The following is a 22,472-nucleotide window of genomic DNA, read 5'->3' on the forward strand; positions in this document are numbered from 1 at the left end:
GGCTCCTTTCCCTTCCGCTTCCGCCCCGCGGGGGCTGGCGGGAAGGAAGGAGGCGGAAGGGGGTGCGGACGCCTCGGCAAGATGGCGGCGACGCTGCGGATCCAAAGCGACTGGAGTCAGGCGCTGAGGTGGGCACGGCCTCCTGGTCCCCTTCTCCTAGCCCTGGTCCCTCTCCCTTGTCCCGCACTCACCGCCGCTCTTTCTCTCCTCAGGAGGGACGAGGGCGAGGCCTGGCTGAGCTGCCGGAGCCCTGGTGAGTGCTGAGGGGCCTGAGGAGGCCTCGGAGGGAGGCGGGCTGAGGGGGTGTCTGGGGGGCTTGAGAGTGCCCTGTGGGTCAGGAGGGAGTGAGGGCAGTTGGAGGGGTGCCTTGTGGGCTAGGAAGGGGTGAGGGCGTTTGAGAGGGTGCCTGGTGGTTTAGGGGAGGGTCAGGACAGTTAGGGGGATCCCTGTGGGTTAGGAGGGGGTGAGGGCGGTTGGGGGGCTGCAGTGTGGGTTAGGAGGGGGTGAGGGCGGTTGGGGGGCTGCAGTGTGGGTTAGGAGGGGGTGAGGGGGGTGGGGGGGCTGCAGTGTGGGTTAGGAGGGGGTGAGGGGGGTGGGGGGGCTGCAGTGTGAGTTAGGAGGGGGTGAGGGCGGTTGGGGGGGTGCCCTGTGGGTTAGGAGGGGGTGAGGACGTCTGGGGGGGTACCCTGTGGGTTAGGGCGGTTGGGGGGGGTGCCCTGTGGGTTATGGGAGAGTCAGGACAGTTGGGGGGTGCCTTGTGGTTTAGGGGAGTGTCAGGACAGTTAGGGGGACCCCTGTGGGTTAGGAGGGGGTGAGGGCGGTTGCGGGGGTGCCCTGTGGATTAGGGGAGGGTGAAGGGAAGGTGAGCTGAGGGGGGTCTGGGGCCTGAGGGGTGGCCGAGCTGATGGCTGCTCTCCCCACAGGGAAGCCGACCCTGTATGGCAGCCTGACCCGCCGCGGGCTCAGCACCGAGGGCGTCCCTGACATCGCTGCCTCCGAGGGCTTCGTGGTTGGGGAAGTCACCAAGGTGCCAGGGCTGGGGTGGAGCGGGGGGTCAGTAACTGCCTTCCGCACATGAAGGGGGGATACTCTTATGCCAGTCAAAATAGCAGCCTAAAGCTGTCCCCCAGTCCCCTGCATGGTCCTATCCGGTTATCTTGGGTCTCCCACTTGTGCAGTGCCCTGAGGCTAGTCTGTAGCATCCCATAGTCGGGCTGGGGTTGCATGTCATGGGTGGCCAGGCCATAGCGGCCATCGCTTGCCACTTGGGACCTGCATCTTGAGGAGGTGTAAGGAGACGAGCGCAATGCTGCGTCTTCTATCAGTCTTCAGGCTGTGAGAGACCACAGCCAGGTCCAGATCGTAGTCCTGCCTTGGCAGCCTCTGTGTTTCAGTAGGACTAACAGCACTTCTTTTTCTCCTCTCTTTTCTCCTCTAGAAAAGCATTCTCATTTCTTGTCCTCACGAAAATGTGTCCACAAAGTTCCTGGCCCCATACACAACTTTTTGTAGAATTCATCAGAAAAGTGTAAGTAACCTTGCGAAGTGAGTGGGAAATAACTGGAAGCGACCGTGAACTTTCGCAATGTGTCCAACGGTTGCGTGCCTGTTCTGAGGGGTGGCCTGCAGCATGACTTTGTGTGTGAGCTAGGTAATGAAACATATCAGGTCATAGAAACTTGGGAAACTTGATCATGGTTAAGTTTACCCCCCAAAAAATAATCTCTAAAATTCTTCAGACTGTTTTCTTGCAAGTGATCTAAATTCTGCTCACTTCAGGCCCATGACAGATCCTCCTGTAAAGGAATAAGATGTGTGAATTAGTGTGTCAAACACCAAGGTAAAAATAAGAGGTTCCAGGCACTGAGCTCTTCACCTCTGACTGGTTCAAATCTATCCCCGGTTTGTAGTAGCTGTTTGCTCCCATGTAACAAAGCTGTCTGTCTTTATTTGCCGTATAAATTTCTGTTTGCAGGGTTGGGAATTGAATGTCATAAACTTGTATTCACCTAGTGGGAATTCAGAGACCAGAAATGCCCAGCTTGTATTTAAAAAAAATAAATAAATTGCGTGAACTTCTCAGTTATTTAAAAGCAGTCCTGCTCGTTTTGCTGAATAATCTTCTTTCTTATTGCACCCCCATCAATCTGGGGGTGCAACAAGTGCAGCTTCTCACTGAATGGTGATACGGAAAGGCTGACTCTGACCTGAAATTTCATTCCTTCACTGAAGAGAAGCACATAGCTTGGCTTTGCTGGAAAGTAGTCTCTGCTTTTGCTGAATGCTTAACCCTGCATGGAAATGATCCAAGAAACGAGGGAGTGTGTAGCCTGCAGGTACAGCTGGCTGCCCTAAAGGGAGTCCCCTGAAGGCTCCTGGAGATGTTTTAGTACACTTGTCTCATGATTTATTGAGTAAATTGTTGGGATAAACCCAGCTGAAAAGTCAGTCTCTGTTAATGAAGCTCAAAAGCGGTATAAATCAAGGTGTGTTTTGACATAAAGGCAATTCCGCATCTCTGCAGCTGTTTGAAGAGGAAGCGGGGCTCTGCTGAGAGACGGAGCTTGGCACTAAGGCAGCTCCGGAGACAGAGGTGAATCACTTCTCTGAGCTTTGTGCTACTTAAGAGTCCCCAGCTGCCCTTTTGTGTGATAAATGGAATCAACATTCAAAGCACAGCAAAATGGAAATGCAGGCGTAAGTGTTTAGTCTGCTGTCAAACGGGTGTGATAGCTTACAGCTGCACTGCAGATCTCTCCTCTGGAAAGCAGCTGAAGCAATATCTATTAATATGTAGATGAGTTTAAAGCCGCTGTGGACTAAGCTCCAGTGATCTCTTTTTACCTGCTGCCTCTTGTTCTGAGCACTCGTGCTTGGCCTTGCCTGTTTATGTATCCCTCCTGAAAGTTTGGGGATATGTCAAATGTCAGTGAGGCTTTTTGTTCCTGCTTGAATGACCTTCAGAGGCTTTTTTTTTTTTAAACTAGGGAGCAGATTACCACAGATTGGTTGGTTATATAAAATGCCACTCATGTTACCAGTGTATTTCTCACATTACAACTACGTAAGTAAATGTACTTAATGGCTGTTGGAACAGCTGAACCGTTACCTTGTGCTCTTCTTTAAATCTTTTAATTCCTGTTTTAATTCCCAATTATTTTTTTCAAGTGGAGGTTGAGTATTGATTCCCTGTTAAAATTAGCTGTGGCTTGAGCTATCAGAGCTTTTCAGGAGACTGGTTTGGTCTGACTCTTGCTTGGATAGGAGAATTTATGACTGAAGTGTGGCATATCATGTCCCCACAAGCCCTGGCTGATGCACGTGCAGCAATAGGATGCCATAGGATGTCCTCCTCAACATCTGGAAACAGCTGGAGATTGATGCAGGTCTGTTATGTACTTGGTCTGCCAGAGGGTATCGTCCATAAATCTCAGGCTTCTAGCTGTCATCTTTCGTGGCGAGGTCTCTCGATCTACTCGTATCTTTGGGTGTCCCTGTGAACATGGTACTAAATCCGACTGTCTCTTCAGGCTGGCTAAAGCTGAGCACGTGCAAGAGGATCAACAAAGCCCATACCTGTTTGAGAATAGTTAATTGTTCAGAAGAGCATTTAATCTGAAGCCTGGGATGAAGATGAGCAGCCTCATCCCTTACATATCTGACCAGGTGGTTGGGACGTGCAAGCGCACTGACAGACTGTGCAAGTTAAGGCTGGAAACTGTGCTTCGTCGTGGTGGTGAGGGGTTGGAATGGTGACGGAACTGTGATCTCCATTTCTCATGGTGGACCTGCGTTTCTCTTGTCCGTGGTTTTTGCACTGAAGTAATTTTTTCTAATCCATGGAGTGCAAATACAATTATTAGGAAGCTTTTGGAGGTGATAGAGCCTGACTCCAATATCCAAATCTTGCAAGATAAGGCAGCTATTCCACTATGTAGTTGTGATAGTTTTAGTGGTTTTTTTTTTTTTTCAGGATGCAACACTAGTGTTAACCTTTGTTCTAACAATCTATATAGTTGTGGTTTTGGCCTGTTTAAGAGTTGCTGCGATCTATATTGGAAATACCTCTGTCACTTAGAAGCTGTAATTGTTTCACTCAAGGCTAGAATACCGGTTATCTTAAATTATTTTGGAATGTAACATTTCAGGGACCTACAACGATCATCTAGTCCAACTGCATTTATCCACAACTAAAATGCACCTGCCTTTCCCAAAAGGCAGCAATAATGTCTGGCACCACGGGAAAGGCTACCCTTTTGCAAGAATATAAGCTCAACATCTGCTCTCTTTAAAAGTATTTGGCTCTCCCAGTGTTTATGCCAAGTAGGCAGTTGTTAATACCTTAGTGTGACAGGCTGTATAAGGAGTTAGCTTGCCTGCAGAAGGAACTAGTTTTGAGTCAGTGTTTCAGAAAATTTAGGCTGGACCGTTGGCTTCATAAATATCTCAAACAATGTCTTGTGGGCTTGTGAGTCAGGGTGCTCTCAAGCTGGCCAGTTATCTCGGGCTAGTGTGGAACAGCTTGGCTCAATTTCTTATCTGTGTACAGGAGTTGCTAGAAAAATCCAGATTTCTGCTTCACCTGGGGTAAACCCGAAATACAACTGCTGTCTGTGCAGGCTTCTGACTCAGCATTTCTTTTTCTCCCTGCTTTGCAGATCTCTGCAGAGTCACAGGCAGAGAATAACAATTTCTCGTTCAAATTTGGTAGCAGTTAAAAGAAATCTGGGGTGCTTCGTGCCAGGTTCCAGTCACCCAACGTGTCTGAGCCCTGGCTGCGGGTCAGCCCAGATCAGCAGCTCGCTCTTGAAGGAGGAATGCAGCAATCTGTGTAAACAGATAAATTGAGAAGAATTTCTTCTTATGCTGCCCTTGTCCTCTAGAAAAACCCTGCTGTTCAGGATCCAGTTGTTTTTTGATTTCTTAAGGGCTTAATTAATATCTCATAAAACATATTGAGAGGGTGGGGAGACAAAGCCTGTGAAGTCCTTGCTTAAATGTTAGGATATTATCAGGCTGAAACAGTTTAGCTAGGAGTATGGAAGCTCTTTCGGCTGTTTTAAACGAGTCTTGGGGAGATAATAGTGCTGAACGATGTACTTGGCAGGCCTCCCCCAGTACAGAGTTAGGCTCTTGAGCAGAAATACCTATATACAGGGTCATATAAAGCTAATGTTTGGTGTTTTTACCCTCCTGCAGATTACCTGTCTTGATATTTCCAGTGGTGGAGGGCTTGGTGTGTCTACCAGCACAGATGGGACCATGAAAATCTGGCAGGCTGCGAATGGAGAAATAAGAGTAAGAGCGTCTAGCTTTGATGTTGTGTGTTGTCAGTGACATTACTGAAGTCATTCAGCTGTGACTTTGGTCAGGCTATCCGCACGCTATGGTCTAGGGCAGGTGAGAATCTGGCTTTTGATTGAAAAGCTAATTGAAATTTGACACCTTGGAGGTTTTAAGTCAAATATGTTGGAAAGCATGACTTCTCCCAAGGGAAATGGTGCTCAGCAATCCGGAGAGGAGTCCCAGAGTGAAAATGAGAAAGGGTAGTTAGGAATGACAGCTGGAGTGCAGAAGGTAGCTGACAGCTCCTAACCTGTGTGGTACAAGCACTGAATTTCTTCTGCAGCAGAGAAGAGGTGAGGAAAAAAGACTCCTGCCTGTGATGGATTAGCCATGTCATGGCTAGCTGCCTTCCCAGTTAAGGTGTTTCTTGTGGAGCTTGACCTGTCAGCTGCTTGTTTGGCAGAGGATGAAGACGTTTAATCTGTTATTAGAAACAAATGTAGTATCCTTTGCTATGTATTTAGCTACTCAAATGGCAGAGGGAGGCCCAAAGCATACCTGCTACCTCTTTGACTGCCTTGAATTCAGTCAAGTCTGTTGCAGGAACGCAAACCCAGAGGATTTGAGCTTAATCCTCTGTCCACATGGAAACACCAAGTTTTCCAGTGTCATAGCTCAAAAATTGCTCGGCATAAGGGTGATAACAATGGAACTAGCATGTAGTTCTTTGTTTTTCCAGAGACTATTGGAAGGCCATGTGTATGATGTGAATTGTTGCAGGTTTTTCCCATCGGGCCTCGTGGTTCTGAGTGGGGGAATGGATGCCCAGCTAAAGATCTGGTCAGCAGAAGATGCCAGCTGTGTAGTAACGTTTAAAGGTCACAAAGGAGGTACAGAGTACTTAGCCTTTAAAATGCTTGATCTGCCATGTGTATAATTGTGTTGCACCCGAGGGCTAATGTTCAGTCACCGGCCTGCTGCACTTTGCGCTGCGCATTTGTATTAGATGACTGGAGTACCTCTTTCAAGCTCCCAGAACTTGAATAAAAAGATCAGTGGTTGCTGTATTAGACAGCTGAAATGGTTTCTCTCACTGACCTGCATTTTCTTCATTAATTCAGGTAAAAAGAGGGAGGATGCAGTCCATTAACCTGTTGTGAGTGCCGGAGGTGGAGGCAGAGGGCATTCTGTTCCTCCAGGGCAGTCTCAGCTCTCCAGAGCTCTGACCTGCATTCAGTAGCCTTGCTGCCTGCACTAGGAATGCTTCCTGCTTGCACCCAGATCATCCTGCTCACCTTCAGTTGCTCCAGAGCCTCTTCCTTTTTTTTTTTCCTGGCCCAGAAAAGCATATAGCAGTTTATTATGGACTTGCAGGACTCAGGCAGGCATTTACCTGCCTCAAGGGTGTGTGCTGTTGAAAGTGAGGCAGGCACAGCGAGAGCAGCTGCAAGGATACTTAAGTGATTTTCTTAAGAAGGGCTGGAATGAGCTTGTTCACCCTTGTACCGAGGGCAGATGTTCAGCTCTGCCCCTGCTGATGGTCTTGCTGCTGAAAAAGAGTAAATTCTTCACCCTCCTTGTGTCCTCATGTAGAGGGTGCACTGGCCACCTTATGCAGTGAGTTTGGTGCCTTTCCTTGTGTTCAGGGTCACTACAAAGTCCTCCAGTTGACACTGTCTTAGTCCAGGGAAGAACTGCAAGGGATGTAAAATGAGCTACCCAAAAAGGTTCCTGAGAGCTGTGAACGAAGCAAGTTTCTGGACAGAGCCTCTGTTAATCTCTGGAAAGACGATTTGGTTTCCAGGGCCCCTTGTTCAGAAGCGGTGTGGATTTATACGTGATGCTTAGGCAGGCTCCCGTTTTACTCTTGTTTACACCTGGCCCAGAGCACAGTGGCCAGTGGTGCTGTCTTGTCATGGTGATTGCTTCCTAAGGGATGCCAACTTGAACACTTGGGTGATCGTGAGCAAGTCCAAGTGAGTTGTGGATGTGGCATCAGATGCCCAAAACCCTGCCTCAAATTATTCTCCTCCCTGAGCAACCAGCTGCTCTGTACAGGCTCTTGTTTTCCCTGTCTCACCAGGTGCAAGGCTTTATTGAAAAGGTTAATAAGCCACGTGGCTGGCTGGCCGGCCAAAACTTGATTAACTCGAAAACTTGTCTTGCACTGAACCTGTCATTGTTCTCATCTGATCTCTTTGTGTGGATTTAAAATACTTTGCCACAAATATCCTGTAAATAAAATGTGGCAGGCGGTGTAACAGAGCTTTGGTCAGAACGATGCTGGCTGGCTCCTGATGTCTCTGAAGTTGAGTTTATTCACTGCTTACAACTCCAGCCCAAACTGCTGCAGTCACTTTGCTTGGCTTGTCCTGTTGTTTGAGCTTGTCATGTTTAATGACTGCTTCTGTAGGGAAAGTGTCAATTAAATCTTCTAACCACCTGACTGTTCCCTTCCAAAAAACCACTGCATCTTTTTTCAGATCTAGACTCAACAGCCCATAGTGAAATAAAGTCGTTAGGGGATGTTAGCACCTGCAAAGACTGCTCTTTCAGTGTTGCTGTAGCTGGATAATGCGTATGCTCTTGCCCCACACAACTTTGGGGATTATCCAGAGCTGGAATTGGCAATGTTCTAAGCATGCTGGGCCAGGCTGTTTTGAGCCCAAGTTAGAGGTTAATTACGGAGGTGGAAACTCGGCAGCAGCTGTGGTATCGGCTCAGTTTGAGGTGAGGTTTTGCCGATCATTTTATTGCTAATACCTCGCCTTTGTGCTGGGTTGTGGCTCCCACTCTGGCCTGTGGTTTGCTGGGAGCTGCTGCCTTCCACATACGCCTCTTTCTAGATGCCATGGCTCCCTGCCCCACGTTGCATGCTGCATAGTTTGGCTGTGTGTGACTGGTGGCACTCTGGGGACAGTGGCTTGGGGCTTGTAGTTGAATTCACCTTGGGAAATTAGATGCTTTGTCTGTCTGACTTCTGTACTTTCTGTCTGAACACGGCGTTTGCTTTGATGGCAGGTATTTTGGACACTGCCATTGTGGATCGGGGAAGAAATGTCCTTTCCTGCTCTAGAGATGGCACTGCCCGCCTCTGGGACTGTGGAAAATCCGCCTGCCTGGGTGTCATTGCTGACTGCGGCTCTCCTGTCAACGGCATTGCCGTGGGCACTGCTGACAACTCCCTGAACCTGGGCACGCCTGAAAAAGCTCCTAGTAAGGCTCTCACTCTTAAAATTCATCTTCATTTCCCTGTCCCAAACAACTTAGGTTTGTCACCAATAATCCTGAGTGCATGGCATGCTGCTGTGTGCCCTTTTGTGCCACCTAGGGAAGGGAACTAGGGTCACCAGAATAGAGCACTCCAGTTCTGTGGAGGATTTGAGCCTTATCAAGCAGTTTAAGACTGGGATCTCTTTGATTACTGGCCTGCCTTGCTGCATCTGGTGCCTTAGGGTATGGAGGAATGCTGTTACAGGTTCAGCACGGGTAGAATAGTGTATTTCAGTTGGACGGGACCTACAGTGAGCATCTAGTCCAACTGCCTGACCAACTCAGTGCTGACCAAAAGTTAAATCATGTTGTTAAGGGCATTACCCAAATGCCTCTTAAACACTGACAGGCTTGGGGCATCGACCACCTCTCCAGGAAGCCTGTTCCAGGGTTTGACCACCCTCTCAGTAAAGAAATGCTTCCTAATGTCCAGTCTAAACCTCCCCTGGTGCAGCTTTGAACCGTGATCCAAGCTGTCAGGTTTTGATACTGTCAAGACTTGTTGCGTAGCCACTGCTGGAGTTAATTATTGTCCTTCTGTCAGGTGAACGTGAGGTTGGGACAGAAGGGAAAATCCTGCTGCTGGCTCGAGAAGACAAGAAACTTCAAGGAGTGGGACTGCAGAGCAGGCAGCCGGTAAGGAGTCTGAGACTATCCGAAGTACTTGCCTGGGAGAGTGCTCGGAGATGCTGCTGTAAAATCAGCTCTGGGGCCCCAGTCCCTTTGTTTCCGTCGTTGCAGCAGCTCCTCAGTTTGTAAGCTGCTGTTCACGCGGCTGTGCAGAGCAGTGAGCTGAGGAACTGAGACAGGTTAAAACTAACCTAAGCGGGTGAACTGGTTAGTGTTAATCCCATTCCATTCCCCTGGTGAGGTTCACCACGGGGCACAGAAAGGAACAGAACCGGGCTGGAGGCAGGGGAGGGCTGATCTGCCTGCCTTTGGCCGAGGTCCTACACTGCACTGTTCTCCCCCGTGGGTATTCCGTGGAGGAAAGACTAAAACCTGGTACAATAAAGGGATGCTTGCTCTCCTTTCTACTGGCTGGACTTGTATGCAGGGGTTTGAGGAGTATCAATTGCTCACGGGTTTAACCCAGGTTTGGGGAAGACAATTTAAAGAGCGGCCAGTAGATGTCATCGTGAAAGCAGGAACTGCAGGCTGCCTCATCCAGCCAAGGTGTAAAGTTGGTTTATTCTGGCAGGTGATTTAAGAAGGGGATGAAGGGGACCTCAGGTGGTCACCAGTCCATCTCCATCCTCTTGCAAAGGGAGATGGAGTTGGTAGATCTCAGGTACTGAAGATCTTATCAGGAGCTCCTGGTGACATAGCAGATGAAATGGTGGAGAGTAAAATTTGGGTGGAACAGATACGCTCACCGAGGCTGGTCAGTGAGATGGCAAGGGCTCACCTGGAAAAAACTCACAGCCTCTGTAGCAGTGACTGCAGCTCTGGGAGGAAGGAGTGGTCTTTGCCAACCTGCCATGCAAATCTGGCCTTGCTGCTCCGTGGGTGTCTGAAGATTAGTTTGAGCTTAGCGTCGGTTCGCCTGTCACTGTGTGACACACCCTTTCTCTAAAGGAGACCCAGGAACATTCACTGACTGCACTGTCTCTGCTGACTGGGCAAAACTGATCTTGGAGCACTGTTCTGCTCATCTTGGAGCACTGTTCTGCTCATCTTGGAGCACTGTTCTGCTCATCTTGGAGCAGAGCTGAGGAGTTATTAACCTAGCTCTGGGTTTGCCAGTTTGTGCCATGACTCATGGAAGCGACTGTACTGACTTCTAAATAAATTCTTGCTTCCTTCTCCTGGGTGTCCTGTGTCCTCATCTGTGAGTGTCTGACGCTTGCATTTGTTCCTGTATTCTCAGGTGTTCCTCTTCATCGGGTCCGATGCGTTCAACTGCTGCACATTCCTCTCAAGTACCTATATCCTAGCAGGGACTCAGGATGGGAACATATATCAGCTGGATGTGAGAAACACAAAGTGAGTGAGTGCCTGGGGCTGCAAGTATTTAAACGACAACTAGTTTTTTTGGCTGGGAAAGAGAGCCAGATTGAGGGTGCTGGCAGACAGTGCCCCTTCTAAAGAGTGGATACAGCCCAAGCCATGGCACCGTGAGCTTCTGAGCCTCTTGCAGCCATTTCTTTCTCTTGGGGAGCACTGGGGAGGATACTTTTGCTGAGGTTGGTGATCTAATGGGATCTTCTCTGGAAAGTGTCTCTTAGGAATCTGCACAGAGCCTATAGTCTTCTTAGTTACTGAAAAGCTTTTCAGTCTTCATCTGTGACCAGGGGTGCTCTTGTTGTAGCCTTACCTTGCAGATTATTGCTTTTTTTAATATATATGTATAAAATTACGTTCACGTACTGTGTATATTATGTTATATATGAATATGTGTGACTGTATATAATCTGTGTACATATATATGTGGACAGATTTAGCAGAAGACTTCTTAACAGCAGTATTCCTCCCACCAAAAGCACAGCCCCTTCCTCTCCTGCACTGGTGAGACTTAAGTGTCTTTGTGGGATCCTGACGTTTACCCTGATCCTCATTCCAGTGTAGGGCTGGAACTGAGCTGTTGCTGAGGGCAGGAGCTGCTCTAAGTTGATTTTTGAGTGTCGTAGGCGAGCTCTGAGCAGGGAGGCATCCAGATGGTGCTTTTGGGGGGGGGGGGCTGGAGAGGTTGGCACCAAAGTCTGAAGAGTCTTTCATGCTGGGTGAGCTCCAAGCTTTTGTCTGTGTCTTGGTAAGGATAATCTGTGTCTGTAATCCAGCGTGGAGGTTTACTGGTGTTCATCTGCTAGCTAACTTTTTACTCCCACTTTGATCCTTTGGCAACATCCGCAGGAAAAAACACTGACTTCCGTCTGCTTCTAGAGGACAGAAACTCTTTGCTAACCACTGATCCAGTCCCCGTGTCCTGTGTGTTCTCCTCATGCATCTTTGAACCACGAGTTCACATTCTTCTTTCAGGGTTTGCACGTTGGAATGGGCTCTTGACTATAGACTGTAATACTCATCCCTTGTTTCTGCTTCTTTTTCTAGCGCTCCAATCCAGGTCATCCATAGATCAGGAGCACCGGTGCTTTCGCTGCTCCCGTACCGAGATGGATTTATCGCCAGCCAAGGTAACTCAAGTGCTGTGTTGTGCCAGTAGAAATTGTATAATAAAATTGAGGAGTTTTGTGGTCTTTGGGTATTGCCCTCTTGCGTACAAGCGCTGGCTGCCTTGTGGAAGAGGGCTGGACAGTGTCCGTGGCAAAAAGTGATGTAATAGGAGCTGTATTACGTGGTTGCTTTTTGCCTTGTGCTTTCCACTCCCTGCCTCCCCTGTGTTCCTCCAAAATAGGGCCTCGAAGGTGCATCTCGACTGTTAGAGCCTTTTCCCATCTCTGACATCCTCACAGCATGTTTCCCTCTTCCTGAGGGCTTCATGCCCTGTGATCAGGTGCTTCTGATGGACCTGTTAGTGCCTGTTAGTAATTAAGAGCATGGCTTATTTCACTAATTTGCTGATATTCCTTGCTTGCTATCTGTTCTGGTCGTGTAGGTGATGGAACCTGCTTTATTGTTCAGCAAGACCTCGATTATGTCCTCGATCTCACAGAAGCTGACTGTGACCCTGTGTACAAGGTAAGGAATATGGTGTATCGCCAGAGACAAAGGGTGTAGGGAAAGGTGATGCCAGGTAGCAGGCAGCTGCCTTTGTCTCGGGATTTGGCAGCCTGCATGATGGGTTCCTTCACACAGCTGACTTCTAAGTTCTTTTTTTTTTTTCCCTACCTGAATAATCTTAATGTTTTGCATAAACAAATCCTCTGCGGTATTCGCTGGTGTCATCTCCATCGTGCAGGAGCAAAACTGAAGCAGCGGAGTAGCTTGGTTGTTGGAGTAGCTCTGGCAGAACTGTGTTTCTGTAAAGAAGTGTGAATTAATTGTGCTCAGAGGATCATCAGGGTAAAAGCAACAGCCGGCTGCGCAGTGCTGCCTGTTTTCTCTTGTCCCCCGGTGACTTGAGACCAGAAAGTGGGTCTCGCTGATGTGTTTCCAGACGCCCCGCTGCGCTTGCGCAGGTCGGGGAGTGCGACCTGGGTTCCTTGGGCTCTCAACCTGGTGGTGCTGGTGGAAATTAGCTCTTGTTTTTAACTCGCTCCAGTTCTCCCTCTCCGAGGTAACGCTCGGCCTCGCACGGAGGCTGAGATTTAACCTGCACAACTCATTGGCGTGAACAAAACACAGTCGTGTCTCCTTTCGGATCTAACAGAAGGACCCTTGTGTGAGCCCTTACCGGCTCCCTAAGCTCCTGGTAAAACCTTGAACTGTCCTTTAAAACCTGCTAAGGCTGTTTTAGGAGACACCCACCTCCTCTTCCCTCTGTGAAAGTCCGAAAGGAAAGCTGATCTCTCTAAATAAGAACCTGAATTTTACTTATAACTGTCCCTTGAGAGATACTCTGCTTAAATACTGCTTTTTCTCCCCCTCTTTTTCAGGTAGCTTCTTGGGAGAAGCAAATTTACACGTGCTGCAGAGACGGGATAGTGAGGAGATACCAACTTTCTGACCTTTAAGCGCTTGGATCGGGTGAATAGTGGAGACGTGTTGAGAATAAGCTCCTTCAAGCTTATTTTCCTGTACAGCGTGTTTGAGTGGTGTATATAGAAGTTTCTGAGGTATACAGAAGTTTCTGAGGCTCTTGTGATGACCAGGCTCTATACAGAGGTTTTTGGTGACAGGTAATATTTCTTACTATAACACAACTTTGATCATTTTTCATTTGGCGAGTGGCTCCGAGGCGTTAGAGAGGATCTTGTATTGCAACAATTTTTTTCACTGCTGAAAACTGCTCTTTCTAGGGTGGAGGGGCGGGAAATAAAAATACATCGGAGGTGGGGGCGATGAAGGTGACTGTACCGCGGTATGGAGTGAAATAAAGCAGCTGCTTTGATAACTCCTGTGTGGAACAGAAATTTTTCAAGAAAACTCCTTTTTTTTTAAAAAAAAAAAAGAGACGAGGGAGGCAGTGGCTAGGGAATGATAGGGGCGGCCGGAGTCCGGAAGTGCGCGGAGAGAACTACAACTCCCGTAGTGCCCCGCGCGGGAGAAACCGGAAGTGCCGCCTGCCCTCCGACGCGGTGTCCATAGCAACGGGGGAGCGGGCCGCCATGGGGCAGGACTACTACGCCGTGCTGGAGCTGGGCCGCGGCGCCACGGACGCCGACATCAAGAAGGCGTGAGGGGCCTTGGCCTTGTGGGGGGAGACCCAGGGCCTGCCGGGGTCGGGGAGCGGCCTGGGAGGCCGGGAAGTGGTGTTGGGAATGGGGGCAGCCCCGTGCATGGCTGCCCTTTGTCTCCCCCCTGCTCTCCACAGCAGGGGTGGGAAGGACCTGGGAGAAGCTGTGAGGGAGCAGCCTAGGCTGGGGGTGTTCTGGCACCCCGGGGCTGGCTGTGAGGTTGGGCTCTCCCCTCCTTTCCCCTTCATAGCTATCGGAAACTGTCCTTGAAGAACCATCCTTTAAAATGCAAGGAACCCTGGGCGCCGGAGAGGTTCAGGCAGCTGGCGGAGGCCTACGATGTGCTCAGCGACCGTAAGTGGGGAGACGGATCTCTTCCACCGAGTTTAGGGGCAGGAGGGGCTGGACCGTGGGTGAAGTGTCTCTGGTCTGGCCAGAGGTGTGCTGAGGTCTGAACCCCTGGTCACTGGCACACCCAGGGAGGTGGCATCAGCTCTGTGACCCACAGCCAGGCTGATTGCTGGCATGTACTCCGGCTTCCATCTCAATCTGCTGTTCTCAAGGTGGTGGGGGACCCCCCGCTCCAGTCTCTGCCCAAGCAAAGCCTGGATCTCAGGCTCTCCCCCAGCATGGGAGAGCATGGCCATTCCCAACTCCTCCTTGTTCCCTAAGCCATGAAGAAAGGCATCTACGACAAGTTTGGAGAAGAGGGTCTCAAAGGCGGCATCCCCTTGGAGTTCGGTGGCGAGAACCCCTGGACCGTCGGCTACGTGTTTCACAACAACCCTGACAAAGTCTTCAGGGAGTTCTTTGGTGGAGACAACCCCTTTGCGGGTAGGTGGGGGGGCTCTGGGGGGTGACCCAGGCCCCATCTGTGGCTGCTGTGATGCCATGGCCACTGCCAGTTCTGAGCTTTAAGCTTTACGGGGATGTTTCCCTGCCCAGCTACTCTCAGGTCCCTCTGGTGCTGCTGGTCCCCAGTGTTGGAGGTTAGATCCTGACTTGCTCCAGCCTCAGGTGGGCGAGATGCCCAGGGGTGCATGTTCAGGCTGTCGGCTCTCCCCAGCTACCGTTGTGACCCTTTTCTTGGAGGATTTCCATCAAAAAGAGGGGTCAGGTTGGCGAGGCTACCATAAACACGTGAGCAAGATGATAACACTCCAGCTGGAGGAGGAAGGTGGTCCCAGGCAGAAGCAGATGGGAGGTTTCCGGGTGGCATATTTGGGGTGCTCAGCTTCCATAAGGAGACCCTAGGGGACCCACCCTGCCTCTGATCTGAGTGAGGTGACCCCCCTCTGCTCGCTCGTGCAGAGTTCTTTGCTGAGGATGGCTCAGAGTTGATCCCGCCCTTTGGAGGGCTGCGAGGACGAGGAGCGATGAAGCAAGACCCCCCAGTCGTGCGGGATCTCTACCTCTCCCTTGAAGACCTGTTCTACGGCTGCACCAAGAAGATTAAGATCTCCCGCAGGGTAGGGGCAGTGGGGGTGAAGGGGGATCATGCTTGCCAGGGTGGGAAATTTTGGGCTGGACTCTCCTTTTGGTGTAGGATGTTTCAGCCTGAGGCTTTAGGGCTGGTCCCGCTCAGCAGGGGGGGAGACCACAGCACTCTGTGCCGTGGAGAGGCACAGACCAAACATGAGCACAAACGCCGGCAGGATCTGAACCCGTAGCCTCCTCTCTCCTGGCTTGCCAAAGGGAATTCAGTATGAGAGGTGATGTGAAAGCTGGTAGGAAGGCAGCTTTCGGAGGGGGGTAGAGAGGGAGCACAGTGTTTCCTGGGCTCCCAGAGTTTCATTTTCATAGAATCATTTAGGTTGGAAAAGACCTTTAAGACCATCCAGTCCGACCGTTAACCCAACACGGCCGAGTCCACCGCTACACCATGTCCCTAAGCACCTCATCCAAACATCCTCTAAATACCTCCAGGGATGGGGACTCCACCACTTCCCTGGGCAGCCTGTTCCAGTGCTGGACAACCCTTTCCGTGAAGAAATTTTTCCTAATATCCAGTCTAAACCTCCCCTGGCACAACCTGAGGCCGTTTCCTCTTGTCCTATCACTTGTTACCTGGGAGAAGAGACCGACCCCACATCTCTACCCCCTCCTTTCAGGCAGCTGTAGAGAGCGATGAGGTCTCCCCTCAGCCTCCTTTTCTCCAGGCTGAACAACCCCAGCTCCCTCAGCCGCTCCTTGTAATGTTGTCCAAAAACCAGGGTTCTTTTACCCGGTGTGCAAAACGCCAATACACGCACAGAGCAGGGGTATTTGTTTGCATATTTGCGCAGACATGGGTGTCTGTCTCAAGACAGCACACCAAGCTTTCAAATTAAGTTATTTATACACAAAGCATTAACATATTCAACCTCCTAATACATATGCAGTATTCTTCTATTAAAAGATTGGTTAAAATCTCTTTGCCCAGCATATAAATTAGTACGTGTGCTTAGTTGTTCTTCTTCAGCTTCATCGCTCGAGTCGGTGGTATAACTGGGGTAGGTGGTCTGTGAGTTGGTGGTCGCGATCTCCCCCTGCCGGAATTACCTTTCCCCTAGTTTCCTACTTTTTTGGCAGATCTAAGAGGTTCTTCATGGTTTACTAACTAGACTAGTAATACATCAGTTAGACTTCTGCTTTCGACAGCCGCATCCTGCTTATCAGACAAAGGTACGTTGTCTAAGTTCCGATGGAGATAGGGTAGGGCTCTACAACGGATTTCTATAGCAGCACCAACATTATATGAATTGTATACTTAGATTTGATTATTACAACAATAAGACTTGTTCTCCAGACCCTTCCCCAGCTCCGTTGCCCTTCTCTGGACACGCTCCAGCCCCTCAATGTCTTTCTTGTAGTGAGGGGCCCAAAACTGAACACAGCATTCGAGGTGCGGCCTCACCAGTGCCCAGTACAGGGGCACGATCACTGCCCTGGTCCTGCTGGCCACGCTATTCCTGATACAAAAGGACTGTGTCTCCTTTCTGCTCTCAGTGACCTCCATCCCTCCTCTCATTGTCCCAATCTCCTGGTTTCAGCCCTGAGTTTCTCCTACTTTGCCTTGCTGTGGAGTATGAGCTGTCCTCACCCTCTCCTGTGCTGGCTCGCACGCAGCTGGATGAGCAGTGCAGTTATAACCCTCTCTCTTTGGGCACCTCGGTGTCACAGATCACCTCTCTGTGTTGTCCCTTGGGGGGATGACAGCCCTGTGGAGAAGGACTTGGGAGCACTGGGGGATGAAAAACTGAACATGAGCTGGCAATGTGCGCTCGCAGCCCAGAAAGCCAACCGTATCCTGGGCTGCATCCAGAGCAGCGTGGCCAGCAGGGCGAGGGAGGGGATTCTGCCCCTCTGCTCCACTCTGGTGAGACCCCCCTGCAGTGCTGTGTCCAGCTCTGGGGTCCTCAGCACAGGAAGGACATGGAGCTGTTGGAGGGAGTCCAGAGGAGGCCACGAAAATGATCCGAGGGCTGGAACACCTCTGCTGTGGAGAAAGGCTGGGAGAGTTGGGGTTGTTCAGCCTGGAGAAGAGAAGGCTCTGGGCAGACCTTCTTGCAGCCTTTCGACATATAAAGGGGGTTTCTAAGAAAGATGGGGACAGACCTTTTATCAGGGCCTGTAGCAACAGGGTAAGGGGTAATGGTTTTAAACTAAAAGAGGGGAGATTCAGACTAGATATACGGAAGAAATGTTATGTTCTGAGGGTGGTGAGACACTGGCCCAGGTTGCCCAGAGAGGTGGTGGATGCCCCATCCCTGGAAACATTCAAGGTCAGGTTGGACAGGGCTCTGAGCAACCTGGTCTGGTTGAAGATGTCCCTGCCCATGGCAGGGGGGTTGGACTAGATTACTTTTAAAGGTCCTTTCCAACTCAAACTGTCTACGATTCTATGACAGACTGGGTAGCTGCCCAGGGCTGCCTGCCCCATCTGTGTGGCTGTGTCTGGCACCGCAGGGTCGTGATCCTCGGAGCAGAGCTGAGCTCCCACCTGGTTGCAGACCCACCTCTCAGGACAGGACCCAGCTCTTATAATCCCCTTGTCCACCCCCCCAGGTGATGAATGAAGATGGTCAAACGAGCACCATCAGAGATAAGATCCTAACGATCGATGTGCAGCCGGGGTGGAAGCAGGGCACCAGGATCACCTTTGAGAAGGAAGGAGACCAGGTAACGACCGTGGTGTGAAGTTCTGGGCCAGGTTTCCTCGGGACCAACCGCACACTCTTTGCGGGTTTCCCATTTCTGCAGGCTGTGGGCAGTCGGTGGCATGGCTAACGGAGAAATTCAGTGTAACTGTGCTCAGAAACACTCTAAGGAGCCCTCCCTGCCTGGATTTGCCTTAGGACAGATAAAAATGAATAATTGAAAGCAATGGTTTTCTGCCTGTCATCACCTTTGCAAAACCCAGTCTGATTTCCCTTGGCTTAGCAGGAGTCTCTTATCAAAGACTATTTTTATTCTTAAAGGAAGAAAATATTTTGCCTTTTTCCCAGCCAGCTGAAAGCAGCAACAAAGGGACAGGCATTGGTGTCACTTTTCCCTGTGTAAAATCATTTGTGTTACACCGAACCATTTCCAGGTATCTTTATTTTTTTTTTTCCTCGATTTTTAGGGCCCAAACGTCATTCCTGCTGACATCATCTTCGTTGTCCAAGAGAAACTCCACCCGAGGTTTAAAAGAGCCAATGACAACCTCACTTACGTGGCCACCATCCCCCTGGGAAAGGTAAAGAGCCAAGCGAGGGGACGGAGCCAGCCCCAGCTTATCTTTGCCCTCTGGGGCTGCAAATGCAGCTCTGGGTCCCGCTCCGTGCCTTGCAGGCGCTGATCGGTTGCACGGTGGACGTGAGGACGCTGGACGGGAGGCTGCTGAACATCCCCATCAACGACATCGTGGAGTAAGTGCCATGGGGCAAATGGCTGCTGGGCTCAGGTGGTCGGACGGGGCCTTTCTGCAGAGCTTGGTGGCCAAGGAGGTGAACGGGTGCTTGGGAGGAACCTCAGCGTTGGCCTGGTCCTCCTCGGCAAGAGCTCGGCACTTCCCAAGCACGTCCCCGTTGCTTGAATTATGGGGGTGCTTCGAAACCTTTTCCAGCAGGTTTGGGACTGGGGGAGGAGAAGGAGGATGCCCACCGTGGGCTACTCTTTTGGTTTGGGGTTGCGTTGCTGGTAGCAGAGGCAGGGAGAGGGCTTGGCGTGGGTGGGTGGAAGACGGGAGTGAGGTGGGGGACTGGATGGACAAGGAACCTGGGACACAAGGCTGGAAGAGGAGGCTAGGCTGCCGGTTGAAGCCAGAGGAGCAAACTTGCCCTAAGAAACCTGCTCAGAAGCTTGCGTGGGGCTCTGCATGTGGACACGTCGGGGCTCGGTGCCGTGGCCCCCGTGTCGGGATCGTCCCGTGGCTCCTCTCAGCCCCTTCCTTTGCTTTGCAGCCCCAAGTACTGTAAAGTGGTGCCAGGGGAGGGGATGCCGCTGCTCCGGGACCCCCGGCGCAAGGGTGACCTCCTCATATATTTCAACATCTGCTTTCCCAAGAAGCTCACGCCTGACAAGAAAATGCTCTTGAAAAGTGCCCTCCTCTCCTAGGGGACGATGACCTTCCCTCTCCTCCCACCAATAAAGCTCTGGAGCCAGCACTGTGAGCCGCTAGAGGTTGTTCCCAGTACTGAGCACCCTAAAACACGGCACCCTTGAGGCTGTTTCCCCTGGGACTCGGACCCACCTTACTTCCCAGGCTCTTCTCCATAGCTGCCACCCTGCAACAGTGGCACCACAGCGCTGCGGAGGGCGATGGAGGATTTTGGGGGGGTTGGAGTACTCCCAGCTCAGCTCGTGCATGGGAACAGCGATGGTTTGGGGGTGACTGTGCGCAGGGTGGTGAGGGAAAGACCAAAACCAGGGAAGAAAAGACCACAGGATTTACTCAAAGCCTCGCTAGCGCTCGCTACAGCTTTCTCCTTGGCGAGGGGCTGGCAGGCGTGATCCCCTTCACTGTCGGCAAGCGAGGCACTGACGGGAAGGTGGCGATGGCCATGAGGCTCAGAAGGGGACCTCCCGCCAGCCGTGCACGGCCATCAGGCCCTGTTTCAGCTCCTCGTAGGTGATGAACGTCACGATGTTCCAGGAGCCGAGCTGCAGGAACCTGCTGGAGCGGCCAGGATCAGAGTCGGCACATCCCGTTGTGCCTCCACCCCAGAAATCACTGCGTTTTGGAAGAGGATGGAAGGCGGTAGCGAACCCCCGCGAACCCCTTGTAGAAAGCCTCGGCCCCCTCACTTCTGAGCAGGGCGAAGGCACAGCTCCTGACGCTGCTGTGCTGCCCCGGAGCACCATTCAGGTACCTCATCTTCACCACGTCCACGGGGAAGGCAACGAGCGTGGCGCAGAAGCCGTCCCCGAAGGCAGAGGTGAAGCGGCAGGGGAGGTTGTCTGCCCAGCAAGAGCCGCAGGAGGGGTGTGAGCCCCTATTATTTTAGGGGCGCAACCCAGGGGCTCCCTCCCCGGGCAGATGCTTGGGCTGTAAATTGGCCGCAGCCCCGGCTGTGCCTCCCCTTGCGAGGTGGGATTTGAGCAGCGCGTCCTTGATGCAGCTCGGTGCAGTTCACCACGGCGCGGTGGGCGATGCTGGGGGCCGTTCCTGTGGGGACCAGAGTGATCGGGGCTGTGGTGCTGGAGCAGCTGGCCAGGTGGGGTTCCCAGGGGCTGCATCCACCTTTCCACAGCCCGTGGACACCCTCCTCCTTGGCCGTGGTCCTGTAGGCATCTACGGTGCCCTGGTAGCTTGGAAACGTACCTTCACCACGTCTGTGGGCTGGGTGAAGGCCACCGCCGTGCCCCCCGTGGTGCAGCCGCCGCCCCAGCCCGGCATCTGGAGGGAGTACAGGGCAGGGAGGGGGAAAAAAAAAAGAATATTTACAAAAAAATAAATCGCCCACCCCACGCTGAAGTGCTCCATCGCACAGTTGCACCCCCAGCGGGACTGAACCCAGATGCTGCCCGTGGAGGGGCTGCCCGGCAGCGCCCACGGACTTGCCTTTGGTGTAGAGCAGCTTCGCCGAGTCGCACAGCCCGACGCGGGTGGAGGCGAAGCCCCTCTGCCGCTGCAGCGGGGTCCCTCCGTCCTCACCGTGGTGCCGAAGCCCCTTGTACTGTGCCGCCGGCCCCTGACCCGTGAGCTTCGCCTCCCCCTGGATCCGTGCGGGGAGAAAAGGGGGTGAAGAGGCTTCACGCGACCACAGCCCCCTCCTGGGGCTGTGGGATTTGGGGAAGGAGGGCAGGGGAGCCTGGCTCACCTGCAGCCCCGCTTTGGCGGTGTCCAGGGGCAAGGGGACGAGGTCGGCCATGCAGGCGGCCGTCGGGGGCACCTCGGGGGGCTTGAACCCACCCGTGGTGCGGGCGGCTGGGTGAGAGGAGCGAGGAGGGGTTGGGAGCAGGAAGGGACAAAAAAATCCAGGGCGTTTGTCCCATCTAGGCACCGCTCAGAGTTTCCGGGGGTCCACGCACCAGGTGCTCCCCGATTTTGCCCGTCCATGGGAAGCGTCGGTGGCGGCAGGGGACGACTCAGGCTCACGCCAGTCCCGGGCGGGGGGGAAGAGAGGGGTGGGGGCTGCCCACCGTGGGTGCCACGGTCCCCCCGGGAGGTGCGGGGATGCAGGTTGGGGTCCCCACCTGCAGGGACTGGGGGGGTGGTTGGGGCCAGGCACCCCGCACACACCTGACTGCACGGGGGGGCTTGGGGAAGGGGGGACCCCCCTGCCTGCACCCCACTCAGGGCTGATGGAGCAGGGGCAGCCAGGAGGAGGATGGGGGGGGGGGGGGCTGGGGATAGGGGACCCCAAGGCCGCTGGGAGGGGACGGGGGCTCCCTGGGGCAGCCGGGGATGGGGTGGGGGGGCCCTGGCAAGGGGATTGGGGCTGCCCGGGGGAGGACACGGGGGTCCCCAGCAGACCCTATGCAGGGGTGAGGGGGGGGGTGTCCCCCAGCAAGGACTTGGGGATCACCAGGGTTGGTGCAGGGGTCCCCCCCAGCACAGCTCGGGAGGGACGGGGGCTCCCCCCGGGGATGGGGGTCCCCAGCGCACCCCGGGGACTCCCTGCTGCCGCGGGGCCGGACCGGGAGGGGCCGCGGGGCCCCGCTGCGCGCCGGGGCGGGAGGACCCGGGTTCGAGACCCGGCGGCGGCGGGAGGGAGCGCGGGAAGACGCGGGTTCGAGTCCCGGTGACGGCAGGTTGGACTGAGGTGAGGGTCTCCCCCGTGAGGGGCTGGGGACTGGGCGCGGCCATCACCGTGGCATCCAGGCTGCACAGCCCCTCTCAGGTGGCTGAGCCCCCCTCGGGGCTGTGGGGGTGTCTCCCAGGTGGAGCGGGGCAGAGGGTTGTGCTGGTTTTGGCTGGGATAGAGTTAATTTTCTTTATAGTAGCTGGTATGGGGCTGCGTTTTGGATTTGTGCTGAAAACAGCGTTGATAACCCAGGGATGCTTTAGGTGTTGCTGTGTAACGTTTGCACTCGTCAAGGACTTTTCAGCTCCCCCTGCTCTGCCAGGGGCAGAAGAAGCTGGGAGGGGGCACGGCCAGGAGAGTTCGTCCAAACTGGCCAAAGGGCTGTTCCAGACCATAGGGCGTCACGCTGGGCTTGCGTGCGCGGCTTTTGCTTTCCCTATTCAACTGTCTTTATCTCAACCCA

At 52.6% G+C, this 22,472-nt stretch overlaps 3 protein-coding genes across 4 annotated transcripts; 2 read left to right on the forward strand and 1 right to left on the reverse strand.

Annotated features, from left to right (window-relative positions):
* The first annotated feature begins 40 nt into the window (after positions 1–40).
* PAAF1 (proteasomal ATPase associated factor 1) lies at positions 41–13,510 on the forward strand. Its single transcript, XM_075491339.1, has 12 exons — positions 41–128; positions 213–253; positions 924–1,027; positions 1,439–1,528; positions 5,200–5,298; positions 6,026–6,176; positions 8,308–8,502; positions 9,104–9,195; positions 10,430–10,545; positions 11,611–11,693; positions 12,116–12,198; positions 13,056–13,510. The coding sequence occupies exons 1-12, from the start codon at positions 82–84 to the stop codon at positions 13,131–13,133; spliced, it is 1,179 nt and encodes a 392-aa protein (XP_075347454.1). The 5' UTR covers positions 41–81; the 3' UTR covers positions 13,134–13,510.
* Positions 13,157–20,686, forward strand: DNAJB13 (DnaJ heat shock protein family (Hsp40) member B13). 2 transcript variants are annotated; one of them, XM_075491341.1, is made up of 8 exons: positions 13,157–13,298; positions 14,047–14,150; positions 14,469–14,630; positions 15,108–15,265; positions 17,844–17,957; positions 18,403–18,516; positions 18,612–18,688; positions 19,223–20,686. In XM_075491341.1, exons 1-8 carry the CDS (start codon positions 13,264–13,266, stop codon positions 19,374–19,376), a joined length of 918 nt encoding a protein of 305 aa, XP_075347456.1. In that variant the 5' UTR covers positions 13,157–13,263; the 3' UTR covers positions 19,377–20,686. The 2 variants fall into 2 exon arrangements, with proteins under 2 accessions (XP_075347456.1, XP_075347455.1); XM_075491340.1 differs by lacking the exon at positions 13,157–13,298 and adding an exon at positions 13,678–13,795.
* Positions 19,830–22,071, reverse strand: LOC142409372 (dicarboxylate carrier UCP2-like). The gene is given in 9 exon segments (XM_075500845.1): positions 19,830–19,932; positions 19,994–20,222; positions 20,343–20,377; positions 20,379–20,427; positions 20,503–20,571; positions 20,574–20,658; positions 20,816–21,189; positions 21,294–21,458; positions 21,903–22,071. Coding segments are annotated over 9 exon segments (1,278 nt in total).
* Positions 22,072–22,472: the final 401 nt, after the last annotated feature.

The sequence above is a fragment of the Mycteria americana genome, chromosome 1 (genome assembly GCF_035582795.1).
Source record: "Mycteria americana isolate JAX WOST 10 ecotype Jacksonville Zoo and Gardens chromosome 1, USCA_MyAme_1.0, whole genome shotgun sequence".
NCBI lineage: Eukaryota > Metazoa > Chordata > Aves > Ciconiiformes > Ciconiidae > Mycteria > Mycteria americana.

Coding starts and splice junctions, on each gene's coding strand:
- PAAF1 (XM_075491339.1), top strand. CDS start 82: ATGGCGGCGACGCTGCGGATCCAAAGCGACTGGAGTCAGGCGCTGAG. Junction 1,028..1,438: donor TGGTTGGGGAAGTCACCAAG/GTGCCAGGGCTG, acceptor TTTCTCCTCTAG/AAAAGCATTCTCATTTCTTG. Junction 8,503..9,103: donor CACGCCTGAAAAAGCTCCTA/GTAAGGCTCTCA, acceptor TCCTTCTGTCAG/GTGAACGTGAGGTTGGGACA.
- DNAJB13 (XM_075491340.1), top strand. CDS start 13,728: ATGGGGCAGGACTACTACGCCGTGCTGGAGCTGGGCCGCGGCGCCACG. Junction 14,631..15,107: donor TGGAGACAACCCCTTTGCGG/GTAGGTGGGGGG, acceptor TCGCTCGTGCAG/AGTTCTTTGCTGAGGATGGC. Junction 18,517..18,611: donor CCACCATCCCCCTGGGAAAG/GTAAAGAGCCAA, acceptor CGTGCCTTGCAG/GCGCTGATCGGTTGCACGGT.